The 27,112-nt window shown below is 38.3% G+C and overlaps 1 protein-coding gene across 2 annotated transcripts in view; it reads left to right on the forward strand.

Moving 5' to 3' along the window:
- The window catches only part of ABCD3 (ATP binding cassette subfamily D member 3), an 83,725-nt gene that overhangs the window by 18,428 nt on the left and 38,185 nt on the right, over positions 1–27,112 (forward strand). For both annotated transcript variants that reach the window (XM_055401735.2, XM_055401734.2), the window contains exons 2-4: positions 9,376–9,412; positions 16,326–16,424; positions 24,318–24,406. In XM_055401735.2, the coding sequence (XP_055257710.2) occupies positions 9,376–9,412; positions 16,326–16,424; positions 24,318–24,406 (225 nt within the window). The remainder of the gene's footprint in view (positions 1–9,375; positions 9,413–16,325; positions 16,425–24,317; positions 24,407–27,112) is intronic.

Here is a 27,112-nt window from a genome sequence, read left to right on the forward strand (position 1 = left end):
CCTATGTTTTATTTATGCAGAATTCTCTTTTTGTGAGCAGTTATATTACATTAATCCCTGTTTATCTCTATAAATACCAATTTGTAATATTTATTTGCAATAAGGCTTATGATATTTTCTCTGAGTGTTTTGATTTTTAGAATTTTGTTTGGGGATATAGTAATACATTGATTATCTCATCAGCATTAATAAAGGAGTGATTTAAAACCAGTTCATTGTTTATAAAGGAAAAATAAGGAATGTTGTTAAAAACTCTCGGCTGTTAACTAGCATATGTAACACCGAAGTAATTGCTTCCACTTTTTAGTCCCAGCACTGTGATTAGTTGCCACAGTGCTCTCTCACCTATCACTTTACATGAGCATTGATTCCATTTTTATTGGCTTTAAAGTTTTTGCTTGTTTTTAAGTGATACATTTTATTTTGTGACTGTAGAGGAGCTGTAAAGGAAAGGAATATATTCAGCTGACTCTTGAACAACATGGTTTTGAACTGTGAGAGTTTTGCATACGTGTGGATTTTTTTCACTAAATACTCACTTCAGTATTACACAATCCTTGGTTGAATCCAAGGATCTGGAACCTCAGATATGGAGGGCCTGCTGTAGAGTTATAAGTGAATTTTCAGCTTCATGGAGGATCAGTGCTCCTAAACCTCGTGTCAAGGGTCAGTTGTACTTAATTGTATGCTTACACATATTTAAGGAAGAACCAATTTAAGGCAATGCTGGAGTCTGTAAGAATTTTTTTTCCTTCAGTTCAGTTCAGTCGCTCAGTCGTGTCCAACTCTCCGCGACCCCATGAATCACAGCATGCCAGGCCTCCCTGTCCATCACCAACTCCTGGAGTTCACTCAAACTCATGTCCACAGAGTCGGTGATGCCATCCAGCCATCTCATTCTTGGTCGTCCCCTTCTCCTCCTGCCCCCAACCTTTCCCAGCATCAGAGTCTTTTCCAGTGAGTCAACTCGTCTCATGAGGTGGCCAAAGTATTGCAGTTTCAGCTTTAGCATCAGTCCTTCCAATGAACACCCAGGATTGATCTCCTTTAGAATGGACTGGTTGGATCTCCTTGCAGTCCAAGGGACTCTCAAGAGTCTTCTCCAGCACCACAGTTCAAAAGCATCAATTCTTCGGCGATCAGCCCTCTTCACAGTCCAACTCTCACATCCATACATGACCACGGGATAAACCATAGCCTTGACTAGACGGACCTTTGTTGGCAAAGTAATGTCCTGCTTTTTAATATACTATCTAGATTGGTCATAACTTTCCTTCCAAGGAGTAAGTGTCTTTTAATTTCATGGCTGCAATCAGCATCCACAGTGATTTTGGAGCCCCCAAAAATAAAGTCTGACACTGTTTCCCCATCTATTTCCCATGAAGTGATGGGACCAGATGCCATGATCTTTGTTTTCTGAATGTTGAGCTTCAAGCCAACCTTTTCACTCTCCTCTTTCACTTTCATCAAGAGGCTTTTGAGTTCCTCTTCACTTTCTGCCATAAGGGTGGTGTCATCTGCATATCTGAGGTTATTGATATTTCTCCCGGCAATCTTGATTCCAGCTTGTGCTTCATCCAGCCCAGTGTTCCTCATGATGTACTCTGCATATAAGTTAAATAAGCAGGATGACAATATGCAACCTTGACATACTCCTTTTCCTATTTGGAACCAGTCTGTTGTTCCATGTCCAGTTCTAACTGTTGCTTCCTGACCTGCATACAGGTTTCTCAAGAGGCAGTTCAGGTGGTCCTGTATTCCCATCTCTTTTTTCCTTCAGGAGAGGTTAATCCATTACCCCAAGCCTAGAAAACACTGGTCTAAGAAAATGAACTAAGTGAGAAATTCTAGGATCAGAATTCTTGTTCTGGATGACTAAACTCTGATTAAAGTTTTCAGAATTGTGTTCTTTTTTGGCTTAGTCTGGAAATTGTCTGAAGGCTTCTCTTCAGTTTTTGTCAGTTTCTTTTTCGTAGTCTCATAGTTTGTTGGGGGAAGTTTCTGCTTATTAATTTTATATATTTTGTTGACTTTATTAAAGAACAGTTAACTCCTTCCCCCTCACTGCTCCAATAAAGAACAAACAAAATTTACTTTTACGTTGTATTGTTAGGAAAATGTATCTCCTAAATTTTGGTCATCTTTTTCCTTTAGAGTTTTATTAAAGCTTTATTGATGCATAATAAACTGCTTATATTTAAAACACAGCTTAGTAAGTTTTCACATGTAAGCATCAGTGAAACCATCACTCCAATCAAGATAACAAACATCTCCATCACTCCAAAGGTTCCCTCTGGCTTCTCTGTGGTCAGTCTTCTCCCCTCCACCAGCCTAAAGGCACCACTGATCTATTGTATAGAACTGTAGATGAGATTTGGCTGCTCTGGAAATTCATATAAGTGAAATCTAACTATGTACATTTTTTGTCTAGCTACTTTCAGTCTGCATCATGATTTCGAGATATATTCACATTGCATACCTCAATTTTTTTAAATTGTTGAATACATTTTATGGAAATACTTTGATTTTTAAAATCCACTTGCTTGTTGTTGAACATTTGGATGTTTCAAGGTTTTGGCTATTAAAAATAAAGCTACTGTGAACATTTGTGTAAGGTCTATGTATGGAAATACACTTTTATTTTCCTTGAGCAAATACTTAGTAGTGGAATGGCTGGGTTATATGGTAGGTGTATGTTTAACTTTTTAAGAAACTTTTCCAAAGTGAGTGTTCCATTTCATACTCCCATCAGCAGTATAAAAAAATTCCAGTTGCTTCACATGTTGATAACACTTGCTATGATCGGTCTTTTTAATCTTAGCCATTCTAGTGGATGTATGTAGTGGTTTCTCAATGTGGTTTTAATTTGAATTTTCCTAGAACCAATGATATGGAGCATGTTTGCTGTTTCTTTTCATCCGTAGATTTTCTTTGGCAACATATCTGTTTAAACCTTTAAATGAATTGCCTTCTTAAAGTATCTTTTGAGAAACAAACATTCAGGATTTTGATGAATTCTAATTTATTGATTTTTTTGTGTGTGTGCAGTTTATTCTATTTAACGAATCTTTATCTTTATTTAACTCTTTGGAGAAGGAAATGGCAACCCACTCCAGTACTCTTGCCTGGAAAATCCCATGGATGGAGGAGCCTGGCAGACTACAGTCCATAGGGTTGTGAAGAGTTGGACACGACTGAGCGACTTCACTTCACTTTACTTATTGTAGCTCAAGATTACTGAGATCTTCTCTTCTAGAAATTTTGTAGTTTTAGCTCTTACATTTAGGTCTCTGTTTCACTTCAGGTTAATTTTTGTATATTGTATGCAGTAATGTTTGAGATTCCTTTTTTTCCCCCTGCATATGTCTGTCCAGTTGATCCAGTGTGTGCGTGCATGCGTACTGTCACTTCAGTCGTGTCTGACTCTTTGCAACCCCGTGAACTGTAGCTCGCCAGGCTTCTCTGTCCATGGGATTCTCTAGGCAAGAATCCTGGATTGGGTTGCCATTCTCTTCTCCAGGGGTCTTCCCGACCCAGGGATCAAACCCGAGTCTCTTATGTCTCCTGCATTGGCAGTAGGGTTCTTTACCACTAGTGCCACCTAGGAAGCCCAGTTGATCCAGTACCATTGGTTAAAAGATTATCCTTTCCTTAATGAGTTGCCTTTGTACCATATATGTATAGGTCTACTTCGGACTTTTCTATTTCTTTGACTTTTGTTTATACTCCAATATCGAGCTCTCTTAATTAGTATAGCTTTATGGTAAGCCTTGAAATCAGGTGCAGTTCCTCCAACTTTGTTCTTTGTCAGATTTTATTGGTTGTTCTAAGTCCTCCGCATTTATGCATGGAGTTTAGATTCAATTTGTTACTCTTTACAGAAAAGTCTGATAGGATTTTGATTGGGATTTCATTGAATTTCTAAATCAATTAGGGAAGAATTGACATTTTAATAATATTGACTCTTCTTATCCTTGAGCATGATAGATCTCTCTAGTCTTCTTGCACGTTTCTTTGCTGGGTGTTGTATTTTTCAGCACACAAGTCTTGTGCATCTTTTTTTGTTTGTTTTCAACTTAATACTAAATATTTAATATTTTGATGCTTTTGAAAATGGTATGTTTAAAATTTCAGTTTCCAGTTGTTCTACACTCATATGTAGAATGCAATTGATGTTTCTGTATAGATGTTATACATCCTAGAAACTAGTTAAAATCCCTTAGCTTTTTTGTAGATTCTTTAGGGTTTTCTATATAGATGTTAATAGAGTCTGCAGTAAAGATAGTTTTACTTATCCATTTTCATTGTGTGCCTTTTGTTTCTTCTTGCCTTATTGTAGTGTGTACTTCAGTAATGATGTTGAATAAAAGTGCTGAGAGTTGGCATCTTTGGCATGTTCCAAATCTTACAGAGAGATTAAATCTTTTGTTATTTGGTATGCTGATAGTTGTAGGTGTTTGTTGATGTCCTTTGTTATATTGAGGAAGTTTCTTTTATTTCTAGTCTGAGAATTTTTTAGGGTGAGCAGGTATTGGGTTTTGTCATAAGGCCTTTTCTGTATCTGTTGATATGATCATATGTTTATTCTTTTTTAAACTGTTAATAGGATGAACTGCATTGATTTTTCAAATGTTAACCTTATCTTGGAAAGTTATGACCAACCTAGACAGCATATTGAAAAGCAGAGACATTATTTTGTCAACAAACGTCTGTCTAGTCAAGGCTATGGTTTTTCCAGTAGTCATGTACGGATGTGAGAGTTGGACTATAAAGAAAGCTGAGTGCCAAAGAGTTGATGGTTTTGAACTGTGGTGTTGGAGAAGACTCTTGAGAGTCCCTTGGACTGCAAGGAGATCCAACCAGTCCATCCTAAAGGAAATCAGTCCTGAATATTCATTGAAAGGACTGATGCTGAAGCGGAAACTCCATACTTTGGCCACCTGATGCAAAGAGCTGACTCATTTGAAAAGACCCTGATGCTGGGAAAGATTGAAGGCAGGAGGAGAAGGGGATGACAGAGGATGAGATGGTTGGATGGAATCACTGAATCAAAGGACATGGGTTTGGGTGAACTCCGGGAGTTGGTGATGGACAGGGAGGCCTGGCGTGCTGCAGTTCGTGGGGTCGCAGAGTCGGACACGACTGAGCGACTGAACTGAACTGAACCTGATCTTGCATTTCTTGGATAAAATCCTCATAAACTTTTTTATAAGTAGTTGGTTACTATTGTATTTTTTTTTTTGTAATGTCTTTGGCAGAGAAAAATGAGAAATCTGCAAAAGTACTTCTTGCAGTGTACCAAGTACAGAGGTTGTCTTCAGAAGAAGCACTGTGCAATTATTTGAGTTGTGAACTGAACTAACTACTTTGTGTGTGTGTGAGTGTGTGTGTGACATCATTTTTACTTGGAAGAAAGACTGAATAACTGTGTTTATTCAGCCTTGAATATTGCAGACATTTTCTTGTATTGCCTTCAAGGAAAAATTACTGGCAGTATTTGTTGCTAATGTTATAATTTAAGCTTTCAAGTGAAAAATCAGAATTTGAAAAAGTTGTTTGCTACCATGAGCTTGCTAGCTTCCCAGTGCTTTAGGCCTTTCTGGTAAGATTGGCGGCAATATTAACAAGTGTAATTTTGAAAAATATTGTATAATAAAATGTGTTGCATTTGGAAGGCCTTCAGTTGAACTCAGTGAAGCATTATTGTCCAACTGACTAATACATGATCTTAGAAAATCTGGAATGGGTAAAAAGAGCCATTGAAAGTGGAATATAGTGTAGATTAGTGAATTTTATTGTATCAGAGTATAAGTTTATTGATACAATTTTCAGACTGCATTGCCACATTATAGTATCACAGAAGAATATCCACACTTACTAAAATACTTCTGTTTTACAGCTACCTAGTATTCTTGCCTGGGAAATCCCATGGACAGAGGAGCCTGGTGGGCTACAGTCTATGGAGTTGCAAGGAGTCAGATGCGACTTTATTGACTAAACAGCAACAACAGATCTGTATTGCTGTAGATAGAACAAATACAGACTCAGATATGAGAATCACTTGTCCTCTGTTAAGCCAGACGTTAAGGAGATTTGTCAAAATATGAAACAATGCCACTTTTCTTACTAAATTGTTTTTTTAGGAAAATACAGCTTTTTTTAAATAAAAATTTTACTTAATGTGTAATGTGTTTATTATCTTTAAATGAGTAAATAAGTATTTTTAAAAATTTTCTGAGGTTGAAATTCTGTGTGATAAGTATTCATGTGACACAAATAAATAAAAGTTCTTGAGGATCCTGAGACCAGAAGGTTCGAGAAGTGCTGATCTAGAACAGTGCTTAGCATGCAGTAAGCAATTAGTAGATGTCTGAATGATTCTTGACCATGTTACTTTATAATTTACCTGTCTTTTCAGTAACACCTGCATTTGATAATGTATCTATTCTGTGTGCCTCTGTTTCTTACTCTAGCAACCAAAGTGTTTTTGTATATCTTATCCTGGTACTGTGATTCTCTTTTCCTTCCCTCTGCCCAGGCTGAGCTATTGGGAAGGCAGTGAAAAGGATTGATGCAGGACTGCCATCCAGTGTGCTGATTTATTGAGCAAGAAGAAAATAGATGAGCAGCTCCTGTCTGAACATAACATCGATTTTGATATAATAGACTGGTTTAAGGTCATCATTCACATAGTCACAAAATTAGATTTAAAAATAATTTCAATCGGTTATACCCTGAGATGTAACAAAACAGCTGATATTTAGTGTCTGCTCCAAATCAGATTACAGATACCTCACCTGGTGGCTCAGCTGTTTAAGAATCTGCCCACAATGCAGGAGACCTGAGTTTGATCCGTGGGTTGGGAAGATCCCCTGAAGAAGGGAATGGCTACCCACTTCAGTATTCTGTCCTGGAGAATTCTGTGGACTGTAATAATCCATGGGGTTGCAAAGAGTCGGACATGACTGACTGACTTTCACTTTCACCATTTTGTGTTCATAGTGGTAATATATTTCGAACACATTGAATGCTTTTATTTTAATGAATTTAATTTAGCTGCTAAGTTGGTTTTTTTTGGTAGTCAAAAGAAACATAGAAGAGTAGAAGACATGTCTGTTGTAGAGCCTTTCTAGTTTCATAGGATAAAAATCAAAAAAAGGAAAATACTGAATTTTTGTTAGACTGTATCTGCCTACTAGTAGATCTTGTTTTTGGAAGTACATTAACTTCTCTCCACCCTTTAGACATATGAAGTTAAAAAAAAAAAAGATAATCTTTTTGACATATGAAGTAAAAAAAAAATGTAATCCATTAAACAGGATTCTAATATACTGCTCTCATATATCCTAAGCAATTTATATGTGTTTATATAGCTGGTAAGGGCTTCCCTGGTAGCTCAGTCTGTAAAGAATCTGCCTGCAATGCAGGAGACCCAGGTTCAATTCCTGAGTCAGGAAGATCCTCTGGAGAAGGAAATGGCAACCCACTCCAGTATTCTTGCCTGGAGAATCCCATGGACAGAGGAGCCTGGCAGGCTACAGTACATGGAACCACAAGAGTTGGACATAACTTAGTGACTAAATCACATATAGCTGCTGCTACTGCTAAGTCACTTCAGTTGTGTCCGACTCTGTGTGACCCCATAGACGGAAGCCCACCAGGCTCCCCCGTCCCTGGGATTCTCCAGGCAAGAACACTGGAGTGGGTTGCCATTTCCTTCTCCAATGTGTGAAAGTGAAAAGTGAAAGTGAAGTTGCTCAGTCGTGTCCGACCCTTAGCGACCCCACGAACTGCAGCCTACCAGGCTCCTCCATCCATGGGATTTTCCAGGCAAGAGTACTGGAGTGGCTTGCCATTGCCTTCTCCATATAGCTGGTATCTTCAAAACTGAGGAAACTTTAAAGAATTCTTTAAAAAGAGGAATTTAAAAAGCCTTATAAAAGGGGCTCATAATTAACTGTGCATGCTTGAACATATATATATACATATGTATATATATAAGGCATCTTCTGAAACGGTTTTGTAGTTCCATGAAAATTTAAAAACAAATGAGCAATCCTGCAGTATAGTTGAAATTAGAAACAGTAACATGCCTAAGCACTTTAAAAATGATAGCATTTACCACATTGCAGTTGTGTGTCTTTCTTGCCTCAGTGACATGGTGTCCTGTAATGAAAATGTTCAATCTGCAAATTGCTGGGGCTCAACTAGATATTGAACGTAGAGGATTGGGTAATATATGACCCTTGTAGTAGAAAAGGAGATGTGCTATCCAGATTACCCTTCAAAGAAGGGCTTATTATCCAGCTGTGAGCAGTGCGAATCACCAGGTATCCCCTTCTGCACACGTCCTATGGTCTGCTTCAGCTGCAGAGCTACCTTCTCCAGGGTCATGATCTTGCTGGAGCGGGACAGATTTGCTGATTGAGTTAGGAAGAGGTTTAAAAAACCCTACCATTTCATCCCATTTCAGGGCACTAGGATGAACATTTCTTGCTTCAGGGCTTCCCACCTGGTTGGCTGAAATTTTGTTGGTATGTGTCACAGTTCTGAGTTCTGCCTAGCTTTCCTTCTTTGCCTTTCTTTCACAGATGCTGATCTCTAATAGACATTTTGTGCTCTCCTTTGGAGTGACCAACCTGCAGTAGCTCTTGATTTCATGGAACTAATTTACTGGGAGGAAACGTACATTAAACGAGATTTTAACTGTGATCAATATTATGTAGAAGCATAGGGTGAGGTGGTAGTGTATATAAGCAGAAGCCAAGTTTGGTTATTATATTGTTTAGGGGAGGAAGCCTGAGTTTCTGGGGTCAAGTGGTAGATCGACTACTTTGAGTTGCATGAATCTTGGTCCTGCTACTGACTCTTCCAAGCCATTTTCTTCATTTGTAACGTGGAAATGACACATAGTCTCCCATCCTTTAGGCTACTAACTGGGATTGCTCACATGGCTGGGAAAGGATTCCCAGCAGCAAGAGAGTGAGCCTAGTGCACAAATGTTTTCAGGCCCTTCTTTGTACCAGTTTGCTAATGTCATGGCCAAGCCTTGATTCTAGGATGGAAAGATAGATTCCATATCTTCATGGGAGAAATCATAGAATAAGTGTATTTGTGTGTGTATGAAAAAATTACAATGTAATGCCTGACACATGATAGTGGTAGTTAACATTTATTGGGCATTTTCTGTGAATTATACTTAGTAAAAGGCAGTTGGACTATTGTATTTAATATATTCTGTCTCAGTATGACATGTAAAAGAAGAAACTCATTTGGAGAATTTGGTATATTCTTTTTATTTCTTAAAATAATTTTTTTATGATGGAAACAATTTGCAAATAAAGCTCTCTTGCTCTTTTTTCTTTTTCTCTGCAGTAAGAAAAATGGAAAACCACCATTACAGAACAATGAGGTAAAATTTATATCATTTACTCTTTGGGATTTCATGCATTTTCTTCGTTTCATTATATATTTTTGAACTAGGATAAACTCATGGAATTTTAAGATTAGAAAGGAACTTAAGTATCATCCCAAACCCACTACATATTATAGGAATTATTCCTAAAATAGAAAGCCTTTATAGGTGACTTCTAGTATTTACTTGAATCTGTTCATTTGGTGGAAAGTACTACCTAGGAGATAGCTATAACTTTGTTAGTTCAAACCCAAGGTGCAATTAATCTTCTTTCTCTAAGATTCTATTTTGTCTTCTGTAGAGACACAGAACAGGTTTACTCTGTTTTCTCTAACAGACTCTGATGTTTTTTGAAGATAGTTGTATTTTCTGAATCTTTTTTTTCCCCCATGCTAAGCAGTACTTATTCCTTCAAGTGTTTCTCAGCCAACATGGTTTCTGATTGTTCTTCAATTATGTATACATTCCTCTGGATCTGTACTAGTTAGTTCCTCCAGACATTATGTTTAGGATAAAATGTAGTTGTCCAGAAATGGTCTGACTAGCATGGAATGCATCTGCACTGTTACATCTCTTGATATGAATACCGTATTGCCAAAATTCAGCCTAGAGTTGCTTTTACTTTTTTAGCCATTACTTCTGTTTACATTAAGTGGAGTTTATGGTAAATTGTAAGCTTGAGGTATCTTTCTGGTGAACAGCTCTTTTAACAGACACCTGTATTCATCGGTTATTTCTTTTTTTGTGTGACAGTTTTATTGAGATGTAATTCATATACCATAAAATCCATCCATTTAAGTGTACAGTTTAGTGGCTTTGGTATGTTTACAGAGGTATACAGTCATCACCACTATCTAACTTTTTAAAAATTTCAGTTCCTCATGAAGAAATTCCGTACCCATTAGTAATCATTCCTCATTACCCTCTTCTCTTGTCCCTTGGTAACCACTGAGCCACTGGCCTCTGTTGGTTTGCCTAGTTTGGACATCTCGTATAAATAGAATCATGTGGTAATATTTGACATTTGTGACTGGCTTCTTTTATTTAACATGATGTTTCTGGGTTCATAAGTGTTGTTGAATGCATCAGTACTTCATTTTTTTAAATTGCTGACTTGTAATCCCCTGGAGAAGGAAATGGCAACCCACTCCAGTATGCTTGCCTGGAAAATCCCATGGGCGGAGGAGCATGGCAGGCTATAGTCCATGGAGTCACAAAGAGCTGGACACAACTGAACGATTTCACTTCACTTCACTTCATTTCATTGTTTAGATATATCACATTTGCTTAACCATTAGTTGTGGGAAATTTAAGTGGTTTCCTCCTTTTTGATCACTATGAATTATGCTGCTATGAATTTTCATGCATTCATGTACAAGTTTTCATATGGACATGTGGACATATGTTTTCATCAAATTTACCTAGGAGTAAAATTTCTAGGTCATTTGGGAACTCAGGTTGTTGCTTTTAGATAAACATTAAGTCAACCTGTATGGTCTATACTACTAGTCTATTCTATAATATATGTATTCTGTTACTGTAATTTTTTTTCCCTTTTTGGCCACACTACACGGCCTTCAGGATCTCAGTTCCCTGACCAGGATATAAACCAGGGCCGTGGCAATGAAAGCCCGGAATCCTAACCACGAGGCCACCAGGGAACTCCTAGTGTAATGTTGAATACTATTCTGACACCTAATGTGTTAGGTGGCAGGTATTACGTACAAATTTGATTTGTCTTCTCTTTCTCAGAATTGCTGGTAGTATCGTCTAGGTTAGGACAAGAAAATTCCTCTATGGCCTCTCTTAACTTTTGTTCTTTTGGTTACTGTTTGTTTAGCTGTGACTATATCAAACTGTCACAAAATCTGGTCTTTATTTCTCCATTAAGGCCATGATAATTTTATAAGAAATATCAAATTCCTTGATTAATTTATTAATTCATTTATTAAGTCAGTCTGTCACCATGTATTGATGGAGCCCCTCATGTACGCCTGGCATTGTTCTGGTTTTGTGTGTATAGCAGTTACAAAAGCTCCTACCATCATGGAGCTTATGTCAGCTAATACACTAGTATGATGTTCTTGACAAAGAACAACGTGACAGGGGTTTGATATGACTCGTTCCTAGGAAACTTCTGGTGGCTTCCTGTGATTAGAGTCTCTCAGGTCTTCCTGAGCCCTCATATTGATGTCTGTTCTCAGAATATCCTGGATATTGACGTCAAATTGCTACTCTTTAGTTTCCATAGTCTAAAAAGTGGGACATTTTATGCTTATCTTGTTATTTTCATCTTCATAATCTCTCATATATAAGTTATACCTGCATCTTCAAAGCTTAGTTATCTTAGTTATATCACTATCTGTATACCACCATACCTACAAGTTTTAGGACATGACTGAAACTATTCAGTACATCGGTATTTGTTCACACATTTTAAAATTCTTCCTATTTTTTGTATGTTCTAAAAACCATCTACTTGTTTGCTACTCATATAGTATAAGCAAGATAAATTTCGTTGTAGATCAAATGGTTGGCAAAAAAAAGGTTTAAGACAGTGTACATATTGGTACCACATTTGTAAAATCTATAGGAAGTGCACACACAGACATATTGGTAAGATATGTGCCAAATGTTAATAGTTGACATCTCTAAATGGTAGGTATAGGCTCTGTTTTTGCTTGTCAGAATTTTCTAGTTTTTCTACAGTGAATGTGTCTCTAATGAGGGGAAGCAATTAGAATTTTTTTCATTGAAATTTTTAATCTTTGGTAGGATGGGTTGAGGTGAGATAATTTTCATAAGACATGAGATTTTAAGGAGAAAAAATTTTAGAGAAGAGTAAAAGAGAGTGTTGACTTATAAATATTCTTTAAATTTTGATGTAATATACAGGATATAAAATTCAAAATATGTAAAGATAACTCGGTGCTGGGTTTGGCATTTAGCATTCCCATGCATATTTTTATCCTTTTGAGATATGTGTATAGTTCCGTAAACACTATAGGTAGAATTATTTTGCTTATTGGAAAATTTTATAAATCAAATCATTGTATTCATTGTTCTACTTTTTTTCAGCATATTGTTTTTTTAAGATCCATCTATGTTGATAGCTGTAGACCTAGTTAATTTAACCACTCTGTAGTATTCTGTTGTATAAATATGAGCCGCTCCCTTTTCTGCAGTTGTGTAGAATCTTCACTGCATAAATTTGCCATGATTTATATAGTATCTCATAATTGATGCGCATTCAGGTTTTTAATTTTATAGTATTATAAAACAGTACATGAGTTTTTTCATTTATGTATTTAAGCACATCTGCAGGAATACCTCTAGGATAAGTTTCTGAAAGTAAATGTGCTGGATTGTTTTACCTATAAGAGTAAGTATACATTGTACATTTTGATGGATACAACATAATAGTTCTGTTGATTTACAGTTTCTCTAACAATATACAGAGGTGCTTACACTTTGTCAGTACCCTGTGACCTTTTATTTGCTATTTCAAGCATCTATCTTTTTTGGTCAGCTCTAGTTCATGTCAGCTTTCTAAGTTGATTGACACATCAATAGAATCTCATTGCCCTTTGGCATGGTTGCCTCCTGAATGTTCAGTTCAGTCGCTCAGTCGTGTCCGACTCTCCGCGACCCCATGAATCACAGCACACCAGGCCTCCCTGTCCGTCACCAACTCCCGGAGTTCACTCAAACTCATGTCCACAGAGTCGGTGATGCCATCCAGCCATCTCATTCTCGGTCGTCCCCTTCTCCTCCTGCCCCCAACCTTTCCCAGCATCAGAGTCTTTTCCAGTGAGTCAACTCGTCTCATGAGCTGGCCAAAGTATTGCAGTTTCAGCTTTAGCATCAGTCCTTCCAATGAACACCCAGGATTGATCTCCCTTAGAATGGACTGATTGGATCTCCTTGCAGTACAAGGGACTCTCAAGAGTCTTCTCCAACACCACAGTTCAAAAGCATCAATTCTTCGGCGATCAGCCCTCTTCACAGTCCAACTCTCACATCCATACATGACCACGGGAAAAACCATTGCCTTGACTAGACGGACCTTTGTTGGCAAAGTAATGTCTCTGCTTTTTAATATACTATCGAGGTTGGTCATGACTTTCCTTCCAAGGAGTAAGCGTCTTTTAATTTCATGGTTGCAATCAGCATCTGCAGTAGGGACATATATATATATATTTTTTTTTTTTCCTGAATGCATTATTACTTTAGCTTCTTAAATAGTCTTTATCTAATTTTTTTCCCCTATGATTTACATGTCAGATTTATATCATCAAAGTGTTTTTTAATATTTTTAAAAATTACTGGGAAGTTTATAGGTGGGGGAAGTCGATTGTGAATTTAAAATGAATTCTTAGAAGAGACTTGTAGTGTTTATGAGATGTACTGGCTCTGTAGTTATTTGTATTTAGATTGGTTTCAGGTATGAATTTTATTATGTGTCAGGAATGGTAGAGCACCTTGATATTTCTTCAGCCTTTCTGAGTCAGCCCTCCAGTCCAGATGTCTGGTGTTTCCTCATTTTAGGAAGTATATAGTTCCCTTCATGGGTTCAAATTTAACAAAAATATAAAGTCAGCTTTCAAACAGCATAAGAAATAGGAGTAGTGACAGTAGGAACAGGAGAAAAAGAGGAGGGGAAGTTATATACCAGGTTAAGTGCTAATTACATACCAGGTGCTTCACTGTTACTTTCTTATAACTTTTTAAAAAAATCTTCCTCATGGTTTGCCCTAGATCCTTTCTTTAGAGCAGTTAGAAATAGTAGTCCTTTGTTTAAATCAGAGGTGGCCATTTTATCTTGAAATTATTCTAAGGCTCAAGCTAGAAATGGAGACGGTATTGACTATAGGTGGGATGAAGTGAGGTCGGGAAGCAGTTTAACTTTTTCTTTTTAAGGTAGTTGATGTTATATTGCTTTCTCTTTATTCTTCCTATAATTACCCACTTTGGGTGGGGGGGTGAAAGGAGAGATTTAGGTTAAAGTTGTAAAGTTTGGCTTGAGGAGAATAGACTAGCTAGAGTAAATCGACTGTGAATAGGGCGTTTTAAATTGTGTTCACTGGTGTATCCCTATGATTTAGAACGATGCCTGGGACCAAGTAAATATTGAATGAATGCATATACACGTGAATGGAGTAGACTCAGTAGGCCTGTGACTCAGTAGGATGAGGTTTAACCTTTATAAGTTTTGAGAGACCTGAACTTTGTCCCAGCAGGAATCAAAGGTACATGCTAAGTTGATTCTTATCCAGTTATTTCTGTCTGAGTCTTTCTGACCTAACTCAGCACATTCAGTGCCTTCCTTTTTTAGTCTACAATTCTGTAGTCTATGCAGTGACTGTTTATTAGGATTACATATATAAAGCACTTAGTACAGTGTCTGACATGTGGATGGTAGCTTATTATTCTAATTCAGTTTACAGACTACTCAGCAAGGTTTAATACGTTAGATATTAATTAAAGCACATTTACAACAAAATTTGTCTAATAGAATTTACTATACCATGGCTATTGTTTATCACGGGCATAGTATCAAGAGCATAGTAGTTAGTAAATAAGTGAGCAGAGATTATGGGAGTTGGGGAAAGGCGCTAAATTGAGGATGAGGTCCTTCTGGAGAGTCTTGCTTGTTGTGACAAGTTTCTTCTGCCCGTTCTTCCAAACAGCCCAAAGATAATAAGGTAAACAGTGTCCACTATACCCAGTACACATCACTTTTTTCTTATCCTTGCAAGTGGTTTGTATCTAGGTTTTCATGGACCAGTGGAAATGAAGAAATGTCTGAGAATAGTCTCTCTAGCTCAGACGGTTAAGAGTCTGCTTGCAATGCAGGAGACCTGGGTTCGATTCCTAGTTTGGGAGGATCCTCTGGAGAAGGGAATGGCAATCCACTCCAGTATTCTTGCCTGGAGAATCCCATGGACAGAGGAGCCTGGCAGCCTACAGTCCGTGGGGTCGTAAAGAGTTGGACGTGACTGAGTGACTGACACTACTACTGCTCTTAATTGTCTTCAGTGGTTTCCCTCTACACTGACAGTAAACTCTGAGTCCTATCTGTGGCTTCAGGGCTCTGTTCTTCAGGGGCCCTGCCCACCCCTTCTCCTCTCCTCTTGTCTCCTCTGCTCTGTCATCTTGCTCTTCAGTGGGCACATCAGTTTTATTCCCGAACTGGGTTTTACGCCTGGTTGTCCCCTGTGCTTTAGTACCCTCGCCCAAAGAGATCTTTCTTCTCATACTTTTCTGAAGTCATTCTTTTTCTCTTGACCCTGCCTGGCCTATCTGTAGTAACTTGTTTATTGGTTTATTTTTATCTGTGTTTCCCCTGCTAGAGTGTGAACTGAATGAGTGAGGGAACCTTGTCTGTCTTTGAATTCTTAAGGAAGAGAGTGCCCATTAGAAATGCTAAATGATAAATCTAGGAATCCGAATGTTTCCTATAATTGATAGAAGGAAAATTCCTGTTCAAGATTTTTTAAAAATTCTGTTGTTAATCAGGAAGTGGATAATGAACAAACAGTAAGTATTTCTTAGGTGTCCTTTGACTTTATCTTCTGCTGCTATCTCTTGCTCACAGCTCCAGCCAGATTGGCCATTTTGTTGTTAAATGGGCTTTCACCTTGGTATTTGGCACTTACTGTTTCTTCTGTTTGCAGTGTTCTTTTTCCATATATTTTCTGCAGTTTCAGAACTTAACACCTTCTTTTTCAGTTTTTGGTAGTATCTTATTTTCTTGAAAGCATGTTTGAATATGAAGAACAGTGTAGGACTGTGTTCTTCAAATACTGTATCCATCTTGAACAGTTGTTTATATTGACTTAGATGAAACGTGGTTTTAAAATCTTGTTATAGCTATTTAAAAAGCTTTCTTTCTTTTTTTTTAATGTAGAAAGAGGGGAAAAAAGAGCGAGCTGTGGTGGACAGGGTGTTTTTTTCGAGGCTCATGCGAATTCTGAAAATCATGGTACCTAAAACATTTTGTAAAGAGGTAAGTCTTATGAAATTATTGCTTTATGAAACTGTTCACTGTTCACCTTTAATGGTTACATGAGGTCAGAACGACAGAATTATAAAGCCTTTGTTCTGCTACAGGTCAAATATCACTGTTGTTCAGTGCCAGTTTTTAAATGATTTTCTATTGCTTGCGAAATATTATTTTATTATATTTTATGTGAAATACTGGAGTACTTCAGCTGTCCTAAATGGTGTTGCTTTATTATATTGAAGAGAAGATTAAATTTAGAAAGATCTTTTTATTACATTAAGATTTTAACAAGTAATACTGATAGGAAATATGTTTGAAGGTTGCTTTTTCATATTTGATTTAATGTTTTTAAGATACCTGAATTCTTTATTTTTAGGAAGTGAACTGGTTGTCGGAATAAAGTTTTATTATTCTTTCCTTTGCCCTTCTATCAAGATTATCTTTGTTACTATTTCTTATTTTTAATGATTAAAAAATAAAATAATACTCCATTCTCCATCTTTAATTACCTTAGTATTCTCCTTTTGTACAACTGGAAGTATTATCACCTTTGACTCTTTCTCCTCTCCATGCATACCTGTCATCCTTTCAGCCATTGATATCTGCTGATTTTTCTTTCTAAATATTCTTACCTAGATACTGCACTGTTTTTCAATTAGCCTCGTTGGAAAGAATCTCTCCTTTTAAAATCTCTTCTGTCAAATTTGTCTTCCTCAAACATAATTGTTTTATACTCTTCATATTAGGGGACTGGAATGCAAAAGTAGGAAGTCAAGAAACACCTGGAGTAACTGGCAAATTTGGCCTTGGAGCACGGAATGAAGCAGGGCAAAGGCTAATAGAGTTTTGTCAAGAGAATGCACTGGTCATAGCAAACACCCTCTTCCAACAACACAAGAGAAGACTCTACACATGGACATCACCAGATGGTCAACACCGAAATCAGATTGATTATATTCTTTGCAACCAAAGATGGAGAAGCTGTATACAGTTAGCGAAAACAAGACCAGGAGCTGACTGTGGCTCAGATCATGAACTCCTTATTGCGAAGTTCAGACTTAAATTGAAGAAAGTAGGGAAAACCACTAGACCATTCAGATATGACCTCAATCAAATTCCTTATGATTATACAGTGGAAGTGAGAAATAGATTTAAGGGACTAGATCTGATTGATAGAGTGCCTGATGAACTCTGGATGGAGGTTCGTGACATTGTACAGGAGACAGGGACCAAGACCATCCCCATGGAAAAGAAATGCAAAAGAGCGAAATGGCTGTCTGAGGAGGCCTTACAAATAGCTGTGAAAAGAAGAGAGGCGAAAAGCAAAGGAGAAAAGGAAAGATATAAGCATCTGAATGCAGAGTTCCAAAGAATAGCAAGGAGAGATAAGAAAGACTTCCTCAGTGATCAATGCAAAGAAATAGAGGAAAACAACAGAATAGGAAAAACAAGAGACCTCTTCAAGAAAATTAGAGATACCAAGGGAACATTTCATGCAAAGATGGGCTCGATAAAGGACAGAAATGGTATGGACCTAACAGAAGCAGAAGATATTAAAAAGAGGTGGCAGGAATACACAGAAGAACTGTACAAAAAAGATCTTCACGACCAAGATAGTCACGATAACGTGATCACTGACCTAGAGCCAGACATCTTGGAATGTGAAGTCAAGTGGGCCTTAGAAAGCATCACTACGAACAAAGCTAGTGGAGGTGATGGAATTCCAGGTGAGCTATTTCAAGTCTTGAAAGATGATGCTGTGAAAGTGCTGCACTCAATATGCCAGCAGATTTGGAAAACTCAGCAGTGGCCACAGGACTGGAAGAGGTCAGTCTTCATTCCAATCCCAAAGAAAGGCAATGCCAAAGAATGCTCAAACTACCGCACAATTGCACTCATCTCACACGCTAGTAAAGTCATGCTCAAAATTCTCCAAGCCAGGCTTCAGCAGTATATAAACCGTGAACTCCCAGATGTTCAAGCAGGTTTTAGAAAAGGCAGAGGCACCAGAGATCAAATTGCCAACATCTGCTGGATCATGGAGAAAGCAAGAGAGTTTCAGAAAAACATCTATTTCTGCTTTATTGACTATGCCAAAGCCTTTGACTGTGTGGATCACAATAAACTGTGGAACATTCTGAAAGAGATGGGAATCCCAGACCACCTGACCTGCCTCTTGAGAAACCTGTATGCAGGTCAGGAAGCAACTGTTAGAACTGGACATGGAACAACAGACTGGTTCCAAATAGGAAAAGGTGTACGTCAAGGTTGTATATTGTCACCTTGCTTATTTAACTTATATGCAGAGTACATCATGAGGAACGCTGGGCTGGAAGAAGCACAAGCTGGAATCAAGATTGCCGGGAGAAATATCAATAACCTCAGATATGCAGATGACACTACCCTTATGGCAGAAAGTGAAGAGGAACTCAAAAGCCTCTTGATGAAAGTGAAAGAGGAGAGTGAAAAGGTTGGCTTGAAGCTCAACATTCAGAAAACAAAGATCATGGCATCTGGTCCCATCACTTCATGGGAAATAGATGGAAAAACAGTGGAAACAGTGTCAGACTTTATTTTTTTGGGCTCCAAAATCACTACAGATGCTGATTGCAGCCATGAAATTAAAAGACGCTTGCTCCTTGGAAGGAAAGTTATGACCAACCTTGATAGTATATTAAAAAGCAGAGACATTACTTTGCCAACCAAGGTCCGTCTAGTCAAGGCAATGGTTTTTCCCGTGGTCATGTATGGATGTGAGAGTTGGACTGTGAAGAAGGCTGACCGCCGAAGAATCGATGCTTTTGAACTGTGGTGTTGGAGAAGACTCTTGAGAGTCCCTTATACTGCAAGGAGATCCAACCAGTCCATTCTGGAGGAGATCAATCCTGGATGTTCATTGGAGGGACTGATGCTAAAGCTGAAACTGCAATACTTTGGCCACCTCATGCGACGAGTTGACTCACTAGAAAAGACTCTGATGCTGGGAAAGGTTGAGGGCGGGAGGAGAAGGGGACGACGGAGAATGAGATGGCTGGATGGCATCACGGACTCTGTGGACATGAGTTTGAGTGAACTCCGGGAGTTGGTGATGGACAGGGAGGCCTGGCGTGCTGTGATTCATGGGGTCGCGGAGAGTCGGACACGACTGAGCGACTGAACTGAACTGAACTGAACTGAACTCTTCATATTTTAAAAATCATTAGCCTTATAACCTAGTGACAGCAAGAAAAGGGTAAGACATTAAAGCACTGTGATTCTCAGAGAAAAGACACATTCCTCCATATACTGGGCTTGGTTCCTTCCCCTCACTTTAGCATCATGTCTTGTTGACTCTACCCTTAAGAAACTCTAAAAAGTAATTTAGTAACATTTGTTTTTTTCCTAATGAGATAGAGATAATGTGTGTTTAGGTAGTATCACCAACTCAGTGGACATGCATTTGAGCAAATTCCAGAAGACAGTGAAGGACAGGGAAGTTGGTGTGCTGCAGTACATGGGTCGCAAAGAGATGGACACGACGTAGCAAATGAACAACAGTGTGTGTTTCGTGGAGGAAAATTGGATATGCACTTTTTAAATCTGCTTCATCCCTTATATTTTAAATGTTTTTCTCCCAACTATCCTTGAGTTTCTCTTTGATTAGTCCCTTACTTTTCTTTTATACTGTTCTCCCTTACTTGGATTATTATAATCTCTTAATTAGTCTTCTTTTATAACTAGTCTTTCTTTCTAAAACACTTATAAAGACGTTTGGCTTCTTTTATCTTGTAAATCACAACCTGACTTCGCTCTGCTTTTCAATATCATCTACTTATAAGATTCTTTGCTATTTTATAGCCAGGCCCTGTGTTCTCATTTTTTAATGACACTATGTTCATGACAACACCCACAACAGAAAATATGTTTTGTAAGCAGGTTGATGCTCATTCTCTTCTTTGTGAAGGCGCCCCATGTATCTTCTGGGGATAGTTAATTGTTTCCTCATTCCACAACCTACCTGACTTGGAAGAATCTTTATTTAAAATATAAGCTTCGCTGGAAAGATTTGTGTTACACGTCCCCCTCCCCCTCCATAACTTTATAGCTTAATGTTCATTTAACCTTTTAGCAGGGGTTTGCTGAATATAAAATGAATGTGAGACATTGGATAGATCTCTGGGAGTTAGTAAGTAGCTTGACAAGCCTAACTTGGCCAGCCTTCCAGTTCTGTCAAGGTGTATCCATGCCACAGAACCATTTTATGAATCATCTTTGAGGGACAGAAAAATCCAAGCTTAACCCCAGTTCAAGAAAGTGAAATAAACTCCAGTAGAAATCACTGGTAATTAGAGGTAGAGATAGATTATGGAATAAATAAAAATACTGCATATGAATATATGAAAGTTCATCTATATCATGAGGTGAGGGATTGCCTAGATCAGGTTGATCTTTAGTTTCTGACATATTCTGCAAACCCAGGAATGGAATTATGGTGATTCTAAGGACATCTTTTGCACAGAAATGCATTTCTGGATGGTCAGTAGTCAAAAATTTAGTAGATTTTGCTAAAGTGAGCCAAATAAACTTGGTAGTTATTTTAAGAATAAATTAAGCAAAGTACATAAAATAAAGGAAAATATAAACTGTCTTTGTCTAATGTTACCTTTATTCCTCAAATGATTAATTTAGGATTGAGACTGTATTTAAGGTCTGAACTAAAAGTTAGCATTATAATTAGAGTGTCATCTACAGAGAGCATTTATTAAAAATCAGTGGGTTCTTCTGTTGTCAGTTTAATACCTAACTTTGAGATGGTGGGACAAGGTAGGAAGATGGTACCCTTCTTGCCAGCCAACTCTGAGAAACGTTGGGGGAGCAGCTGTCACAACTCAGTCCCATAGACTCTTTTTTGATGTTTTCTTTCTTATGGATTCATTTATTACTTCTGTGTTTTTGACTCCCTGCCTTGTCTTTCACATTTTCAGTACCTTCACTTTTTTTGAAAACATGATTTGTTTCCAAAAATTGCAGAAGTCGCAGATGCATTTGCCCCTCAATTCTGTAAATTCAAAATCAAACACTTTATCCAGCAAACATTTCCCCTGCCATACCCCTCCTCTCTGACGTTAGCATCTGTGTTGTTGTATATATTCTTCTAATTTAGGAAGATTAAGGTCAGCTTTGTGTGGGAGTTGGAGATTGGAGTGTAGATTCTCGTCCCACACACAAGACAGTTGACTCCTCACCAACGCCTCAGCCTCTCATCTCTCCTCAGTAATCTCTCTCTCCCAGTATTGCTTAAGTAATGTTCTTTAAACAACAGTTTTTAATATTTTGTTCTAGCCAAAAGCTTGCAGTAGTTTTTTAAGCTCTGCTGGATATGATAATTCATGTGGCTTTAATCTATTTTTTTTCTCCATTAAATCTTTTTTTAACTCATAATCCTCATTTCTCTTTTTGGTTTACTTGGTTTATTTGATGTACTTCTAATGTCATAACCCTCTTTTGTTACTTCACACCTTCCAATTTGCCACTTATTGCATGAAGTGATGCAAATATACTTACTTGTATTGGTCTGTTTTCTTACTTGTTATGTGTAAATCTTGCCTTAATAACTAAATCGAAAGCCCTGCTAGGGCAGGGGCACTGCCTATTAAAGATTTTTCTAACATTAAACCAAATTTATTCTACTTAAGCAAAATTTTAGGCTTCAGTATTTGTTGATAACTGTATATTGGTAGTTGTCACTTTTCTTTGTTAGAGTTGTATATTAAAAACATAGGACAATCACAATACATTGTAATTTAGGTAGTTAGGTTATACTGCTGGTTTCTGTCATTGACTAATTATGTGAAGGCAAATTGTTGACCTGCCTAGGATTCACTTTTTAATTTAATTCTAGTTAATGGTGACCTTCAAGAGGGTTTACACCCAAGGGACCATCCCACCCTAGTGCCCCCATCCCTGTAGTGACCCTTCTGACCCACGCCTCCAATGGAGACCCTCCCAATACTAGCAAGTAGTTTTGTTTCAGTTTCCTGTGGGATCGCTGCTCCTTTCCTCTGAGTCTTCAGTTCAGTTCAGTTCAGTTGCTCAGTCGTGTCTGATGCTTTGTGACCCCATGGACTGCAGCACGCCAGGCATCCCTGTCCATCACCAACTCCCAGAGTTTACTCAAAGTCATGTCCATTGAGTTGGTGATGCCATCCAACCATCATATCCTCTGTCGTCCCCTTCTTCTCTCGCCTTCAATCTTTCTCAGCATCAGAGTCTTTTCAAATGAGCCAGCTCTTCGCATCAGGTGGCCAAAGTATTGGAGTTTCAGCTTCAGCATCAGTCCTTCCCATGAACTGTCAGGACTGATTTTCCTTTAGGGTGGACTGGTTGGATCTTCTTGCTGTCCAAGGGACTCTCAAGAGTCTTCTCCAACACCATAGTTCAAAAGCATCAATTCTTTGGCGATCAGCTTTCTTTATAGTCCAACTCTCACATCCATACATGACTACTGGAAAAACCCCGTAGCCTTGACTAGATGGACCTTTGTTGACAAAGTAATGTCCCTGTTTTTTAATATACTGTCTAGGTTGGTCATAACTTTTCTTCCAAGGAGTAAGCATCTTTTAATTTCATGGCTGCAGTCACCATCTGCAGTGATTTTGGAGCCCAAGAAAATAAAGTCTGACCCTATTTCCCCATCTATTTGCCATGAAGTGATGGGGCCGGATGCCATGATCTTAGTTTTCTGAATGTTGAGCTTTAAGCCAACTTTTTCACTGTCCCCTTTCACTTTCATCAAGAGGCTCTTTAGTTCTTCTTTGCTTTCTGCCATAAGGGTGGTATCATCTGCATATTTGAGATTATTGATATTTCTCCCGGAAGTCTTGATTCCAGCTTGTGCTGCATCCAGTCCAGCGTTTCTCATAATGTACTCTGCATATAAGTCCTGGTGTATGCAAAGTTTTGTTTGTGCCCTCCCAAGACTGGAATCCCTGTTTCCTGTGGAAGTCTTGTAATCAAATCCCACTGGCCATCAAGGTCAGATACCCTGGGGATTCCCAGTCCCTTTATCAGATCACCAGGCTGGGAAGCCTGACGTGGGGTTCAGAACCTTCACAACAGTGGGAGAACTTCTTTTGGTATTATTTTTCTCCAGTTTATGGGTCACCCACCTGGCGGGTATGAGCTTTGATTTTATCATGATTGTGGTGCCCCTCCTACCATCTTGCTGCCGTTTCTTCTTTGTCTTTGGACGTGGGGTATCTCTTTTTGGTAGGTTCTAGCATCCTCCTCTGGAGAAGGCAATGGCAACCCACTCCAGTACTCTTGCCTGGAAAATCCCATGGATGGAGGAGCCTGGTAGGCTGCAGTCCGTGGGGTTGCTAAGAGTTGGACTCGACTTCACTTTCACTTTAACTTTTCCTTTCATGCATTGGAGAAGGAAATGGCAACCCACTCCAGTACTCTTGCCTGGAGAATCCCAGGGACGGGGGAGCCTAGTGGGCTGTCTATGGGGTTGCACAGAGTTGGACACGACTGAAGCGACTTAGCAGAAGCAGCAGCAGCAGCAGCAGCATCCTCCTGTCAGTGGTTGTTCAACAGCTACTTGTGACTTTGGTGTTCTTGCAGGAGGAGATGAGGGCACGTCCTTCTATTCCACCGTCTTGAGCTGGAAGCACTTTTTAATTCTGGATGAAAAAGTTAGATTAACTGATCTATACGGCCTTTTCCATTTATAATGTATACTTAAACTTCTTTCAAAATTATATTTAAAAATTACCTGTCAGTAAAATGTCAGCCAACTACAGTAAAGCTAGAGTAAAGCTTTGAATTTAGAAACCAAAAATCTTCACCAAAGTAATGTTTCTTTTAACTTTCTAAAATGCATTTAATTAATTTACGATACCTGGTTTATTTTAGACAGGTTACTTGATACTTATTGCTGTTATGCTGGTGTCTCGAACATACTGTGATGTTTGGATGATTCAAAATGGGACACTCATTGAAAGGTACTTTTCATCTTCCTCCCTTTATGTATGAAATACTAACTTGTGTCATATTTAAGCATTATCTTAAGCAAGAAATAGATTCTAATTCGGTATAAATAACGTAAGTCACATTATGTCTTTGTTCATTTATTTAGTAGATATCGATTGATTGTCTCCCTTGTTCCATAGGCAGAGATAAGGATGTACCTGTTAGTGAACAGGAGAGACTCTAGCAGAGCTGTCAGTTTATAGAGGGTCAGAGACAAGTAGACAGAAAATTATGGGACACCCTGGTGGTCCAGTGGGTTAAGACTTTGTGCTTCCACTGCAGGGCCACTGATCTGATTCCTGGTTGGGAACTAAGATCCTCCGTGCTGTGTGACGTGGCCAAAAAGAGAAAAAAAAAGGAATGTGCTGTATGTTAAATTCTGTAGTGGGAACTTAAGTCACCAAATTGGATGTCTGATACTAATGAGATAATATGAGGAAAATATCAAAGCATTTCAGGGAATCATGTTGAGAATGTTTATTAAACAAAAATTATAAGGCATTTCCTTCAATTTCTTAAGTTAGTGCTTTGTGTATATTTTTTATAGTCTTTGTACATATTATATTATTAATTGATGTAATAGATGACTGAATTTAAAAATAAAAATAACAGTTGTGATATTAGCTTTTATCTGTAAATAAAGGATTTATTCCTGGTGATAATACCAATTTGAATGTCCGTACAAAAAATTTTCTTGGAATTTTGTTTCTTGGCATGTAGTATTTTATCAGAAAATTTTTAAATGCTCCCAAATTTTGAAGGTTTTTTTTTTTTTTTTCTCTTTGACATCCTTGATTCATGATTTAAGAGGATTTGTAGGAGAGGAAGAATGTTTTATGCAGGTATTTTCTGACTCCTGTCTCTAGGAAAACTAAGAAGGTTGTCTGCATGGGAGTAAGGCCCCAACCACAGATCTCTGAAAATGTAAATTCCACATGCCTTAGAATACGTATATGGGTGTCCCGGGGCTTTCCTAGTGGCTCAGATGGTAAAGAATCCACCTGCAGTGAAAGAGACTTGGGTTCAATCCCTGGGTTGGGAAGATCTCCTGGAAAAGGGAATGGGCTACCCATTCCAGTATTTTTGCCTGGAGAATTCCATGAACAGAGGAGCCTGGCAGGTTAATCAATGGGGTATAGATGCCAGTATTCAACTGAGGACTCTCTGAATCCTTTGGTTAGCTCCATGGCTTTTTATTTTAATCAAGATAATGTATGGATAGCTTAAGAAGTAAAACATGAATATAGTTTAATATCAAATAACCTTACAGAACTTAATCACAAAACCATCAATCCTCTGTGATTCTTGGAGCCAACTGCCTTCTGTTTTTATTGTTTCATCTCTTACTTTGTCTCTGTATTTCATTGTAACATACTTAAGTTACTGTCAATAGATTTTTCAGTTTTAGCCACTATATGTGTTTTTCTGTATCCCTTGGAAGATGAGAGTTAGCTCTTTTACACTCCTACACATGTCCATGCTCATTCTCTCAATGTTGTATCACAGTTTTTTGTTAAGTCAAAATATATTGTTTACATAATTTTGATTATCATTTATAGCTGAGCCACATGCTCTTCTTCGGTAGTTTCTTTTACATACAACTTTTTGTTTTTCCTGGCATTTATAAACTGCAGGTTTTTGTGTCCGTTAATTTTTTTGCCTACTTACCAATTCAGCTCAAGCTTATTGTCAACACATCCCTCCCCATTCCTCTTGCTCTCATCAGGATTGATTGTGCTTTCCGTTCCGTTCTGTCGCTCAGTCGTGACCGACTCTTTGCGACCCCGTGGACTGTAGCCTACCAGGCTTCTCCGTCCATGGGATTCTCCAGGCAAGAATACTGGAGTGGGTTACCGTTTTAGCTCCACTAAATAGAGTCATGTTTGAGTTTACTTTTATCGTGATCTTAGGAATTTTTTTCATCTTCCTCTCCTGCATTATATAACTCGTGTCTTCTGGATCTTTGGTTTTCTTCTTCCTCAGTTTACTTTGTCTTTTTGGCAGATGCAGTCTTTCTGAGAAAAGGTTACAAGGGAAGTAAAATTTTGAGACCTTGTAGGTCTGATTAAGTCTTCTGTTCTCACACTTGATTGATAATTTAGCTTTATTTATGCATTCTCAATTGGAAATCACTTTTTGTCAGAATGTGGAAAGCATCACCTTGTTGTCTTCTGTAGGGCTCTGTGGTTCTCAACCCTGGCTGCAGAAGTGTTAGACTCATCTGGGGAGTTTTGAGAACTACTAATGCCTGGGCCCACCCCTCGGAATTCTGATTCAGTTCAGTTCAGTTCAGTCACTCAGTTGTGTCCGACTCTTTGCGACCCCATGAATCACAGCACGCCATGCCTCCTTGTCTATCACCAACTCCCGGAGTTCACTCAAACTCATGTCCATCAAGTCGGTGATGCCATCCAGCCATCTCATCCTCTGTCGTCCCTTTCTCCTCCTTCCCCCAATTAGTTACTCCTTTTTGGAAGCATTCCAGGTGATCCTACTGTGTAGCCAAGGTTAGAAACTACTGATCCAGTTTCCACATTGGTTGTTATGCCCATTCCTGTGCTGGTTGCCCACCCTTAGTAGCAGATCTGCTTTTACCCTCTTTGGAAGCTTTATTATTTATTATTGATTCTGTATTGCTAGTGTTTAGGCATTTCAGTGAATGTTAGTGTGAATTTTTT

Source organism: Moschus berezovskii, chromosome 4 (genome assembly GCF_049115385.1).
Source record: "Moschus berezovskii isolate FMDL1 chromosome 4, NW_MosBer_1.0, whole genome shotgun sequence".
NCBI classification, from domain to species: Eukaryota; Metazoa; Chordata; class Mammalia; order Artiodactyla; family Moschidae; genus Moschus; species Moschus berezovskii.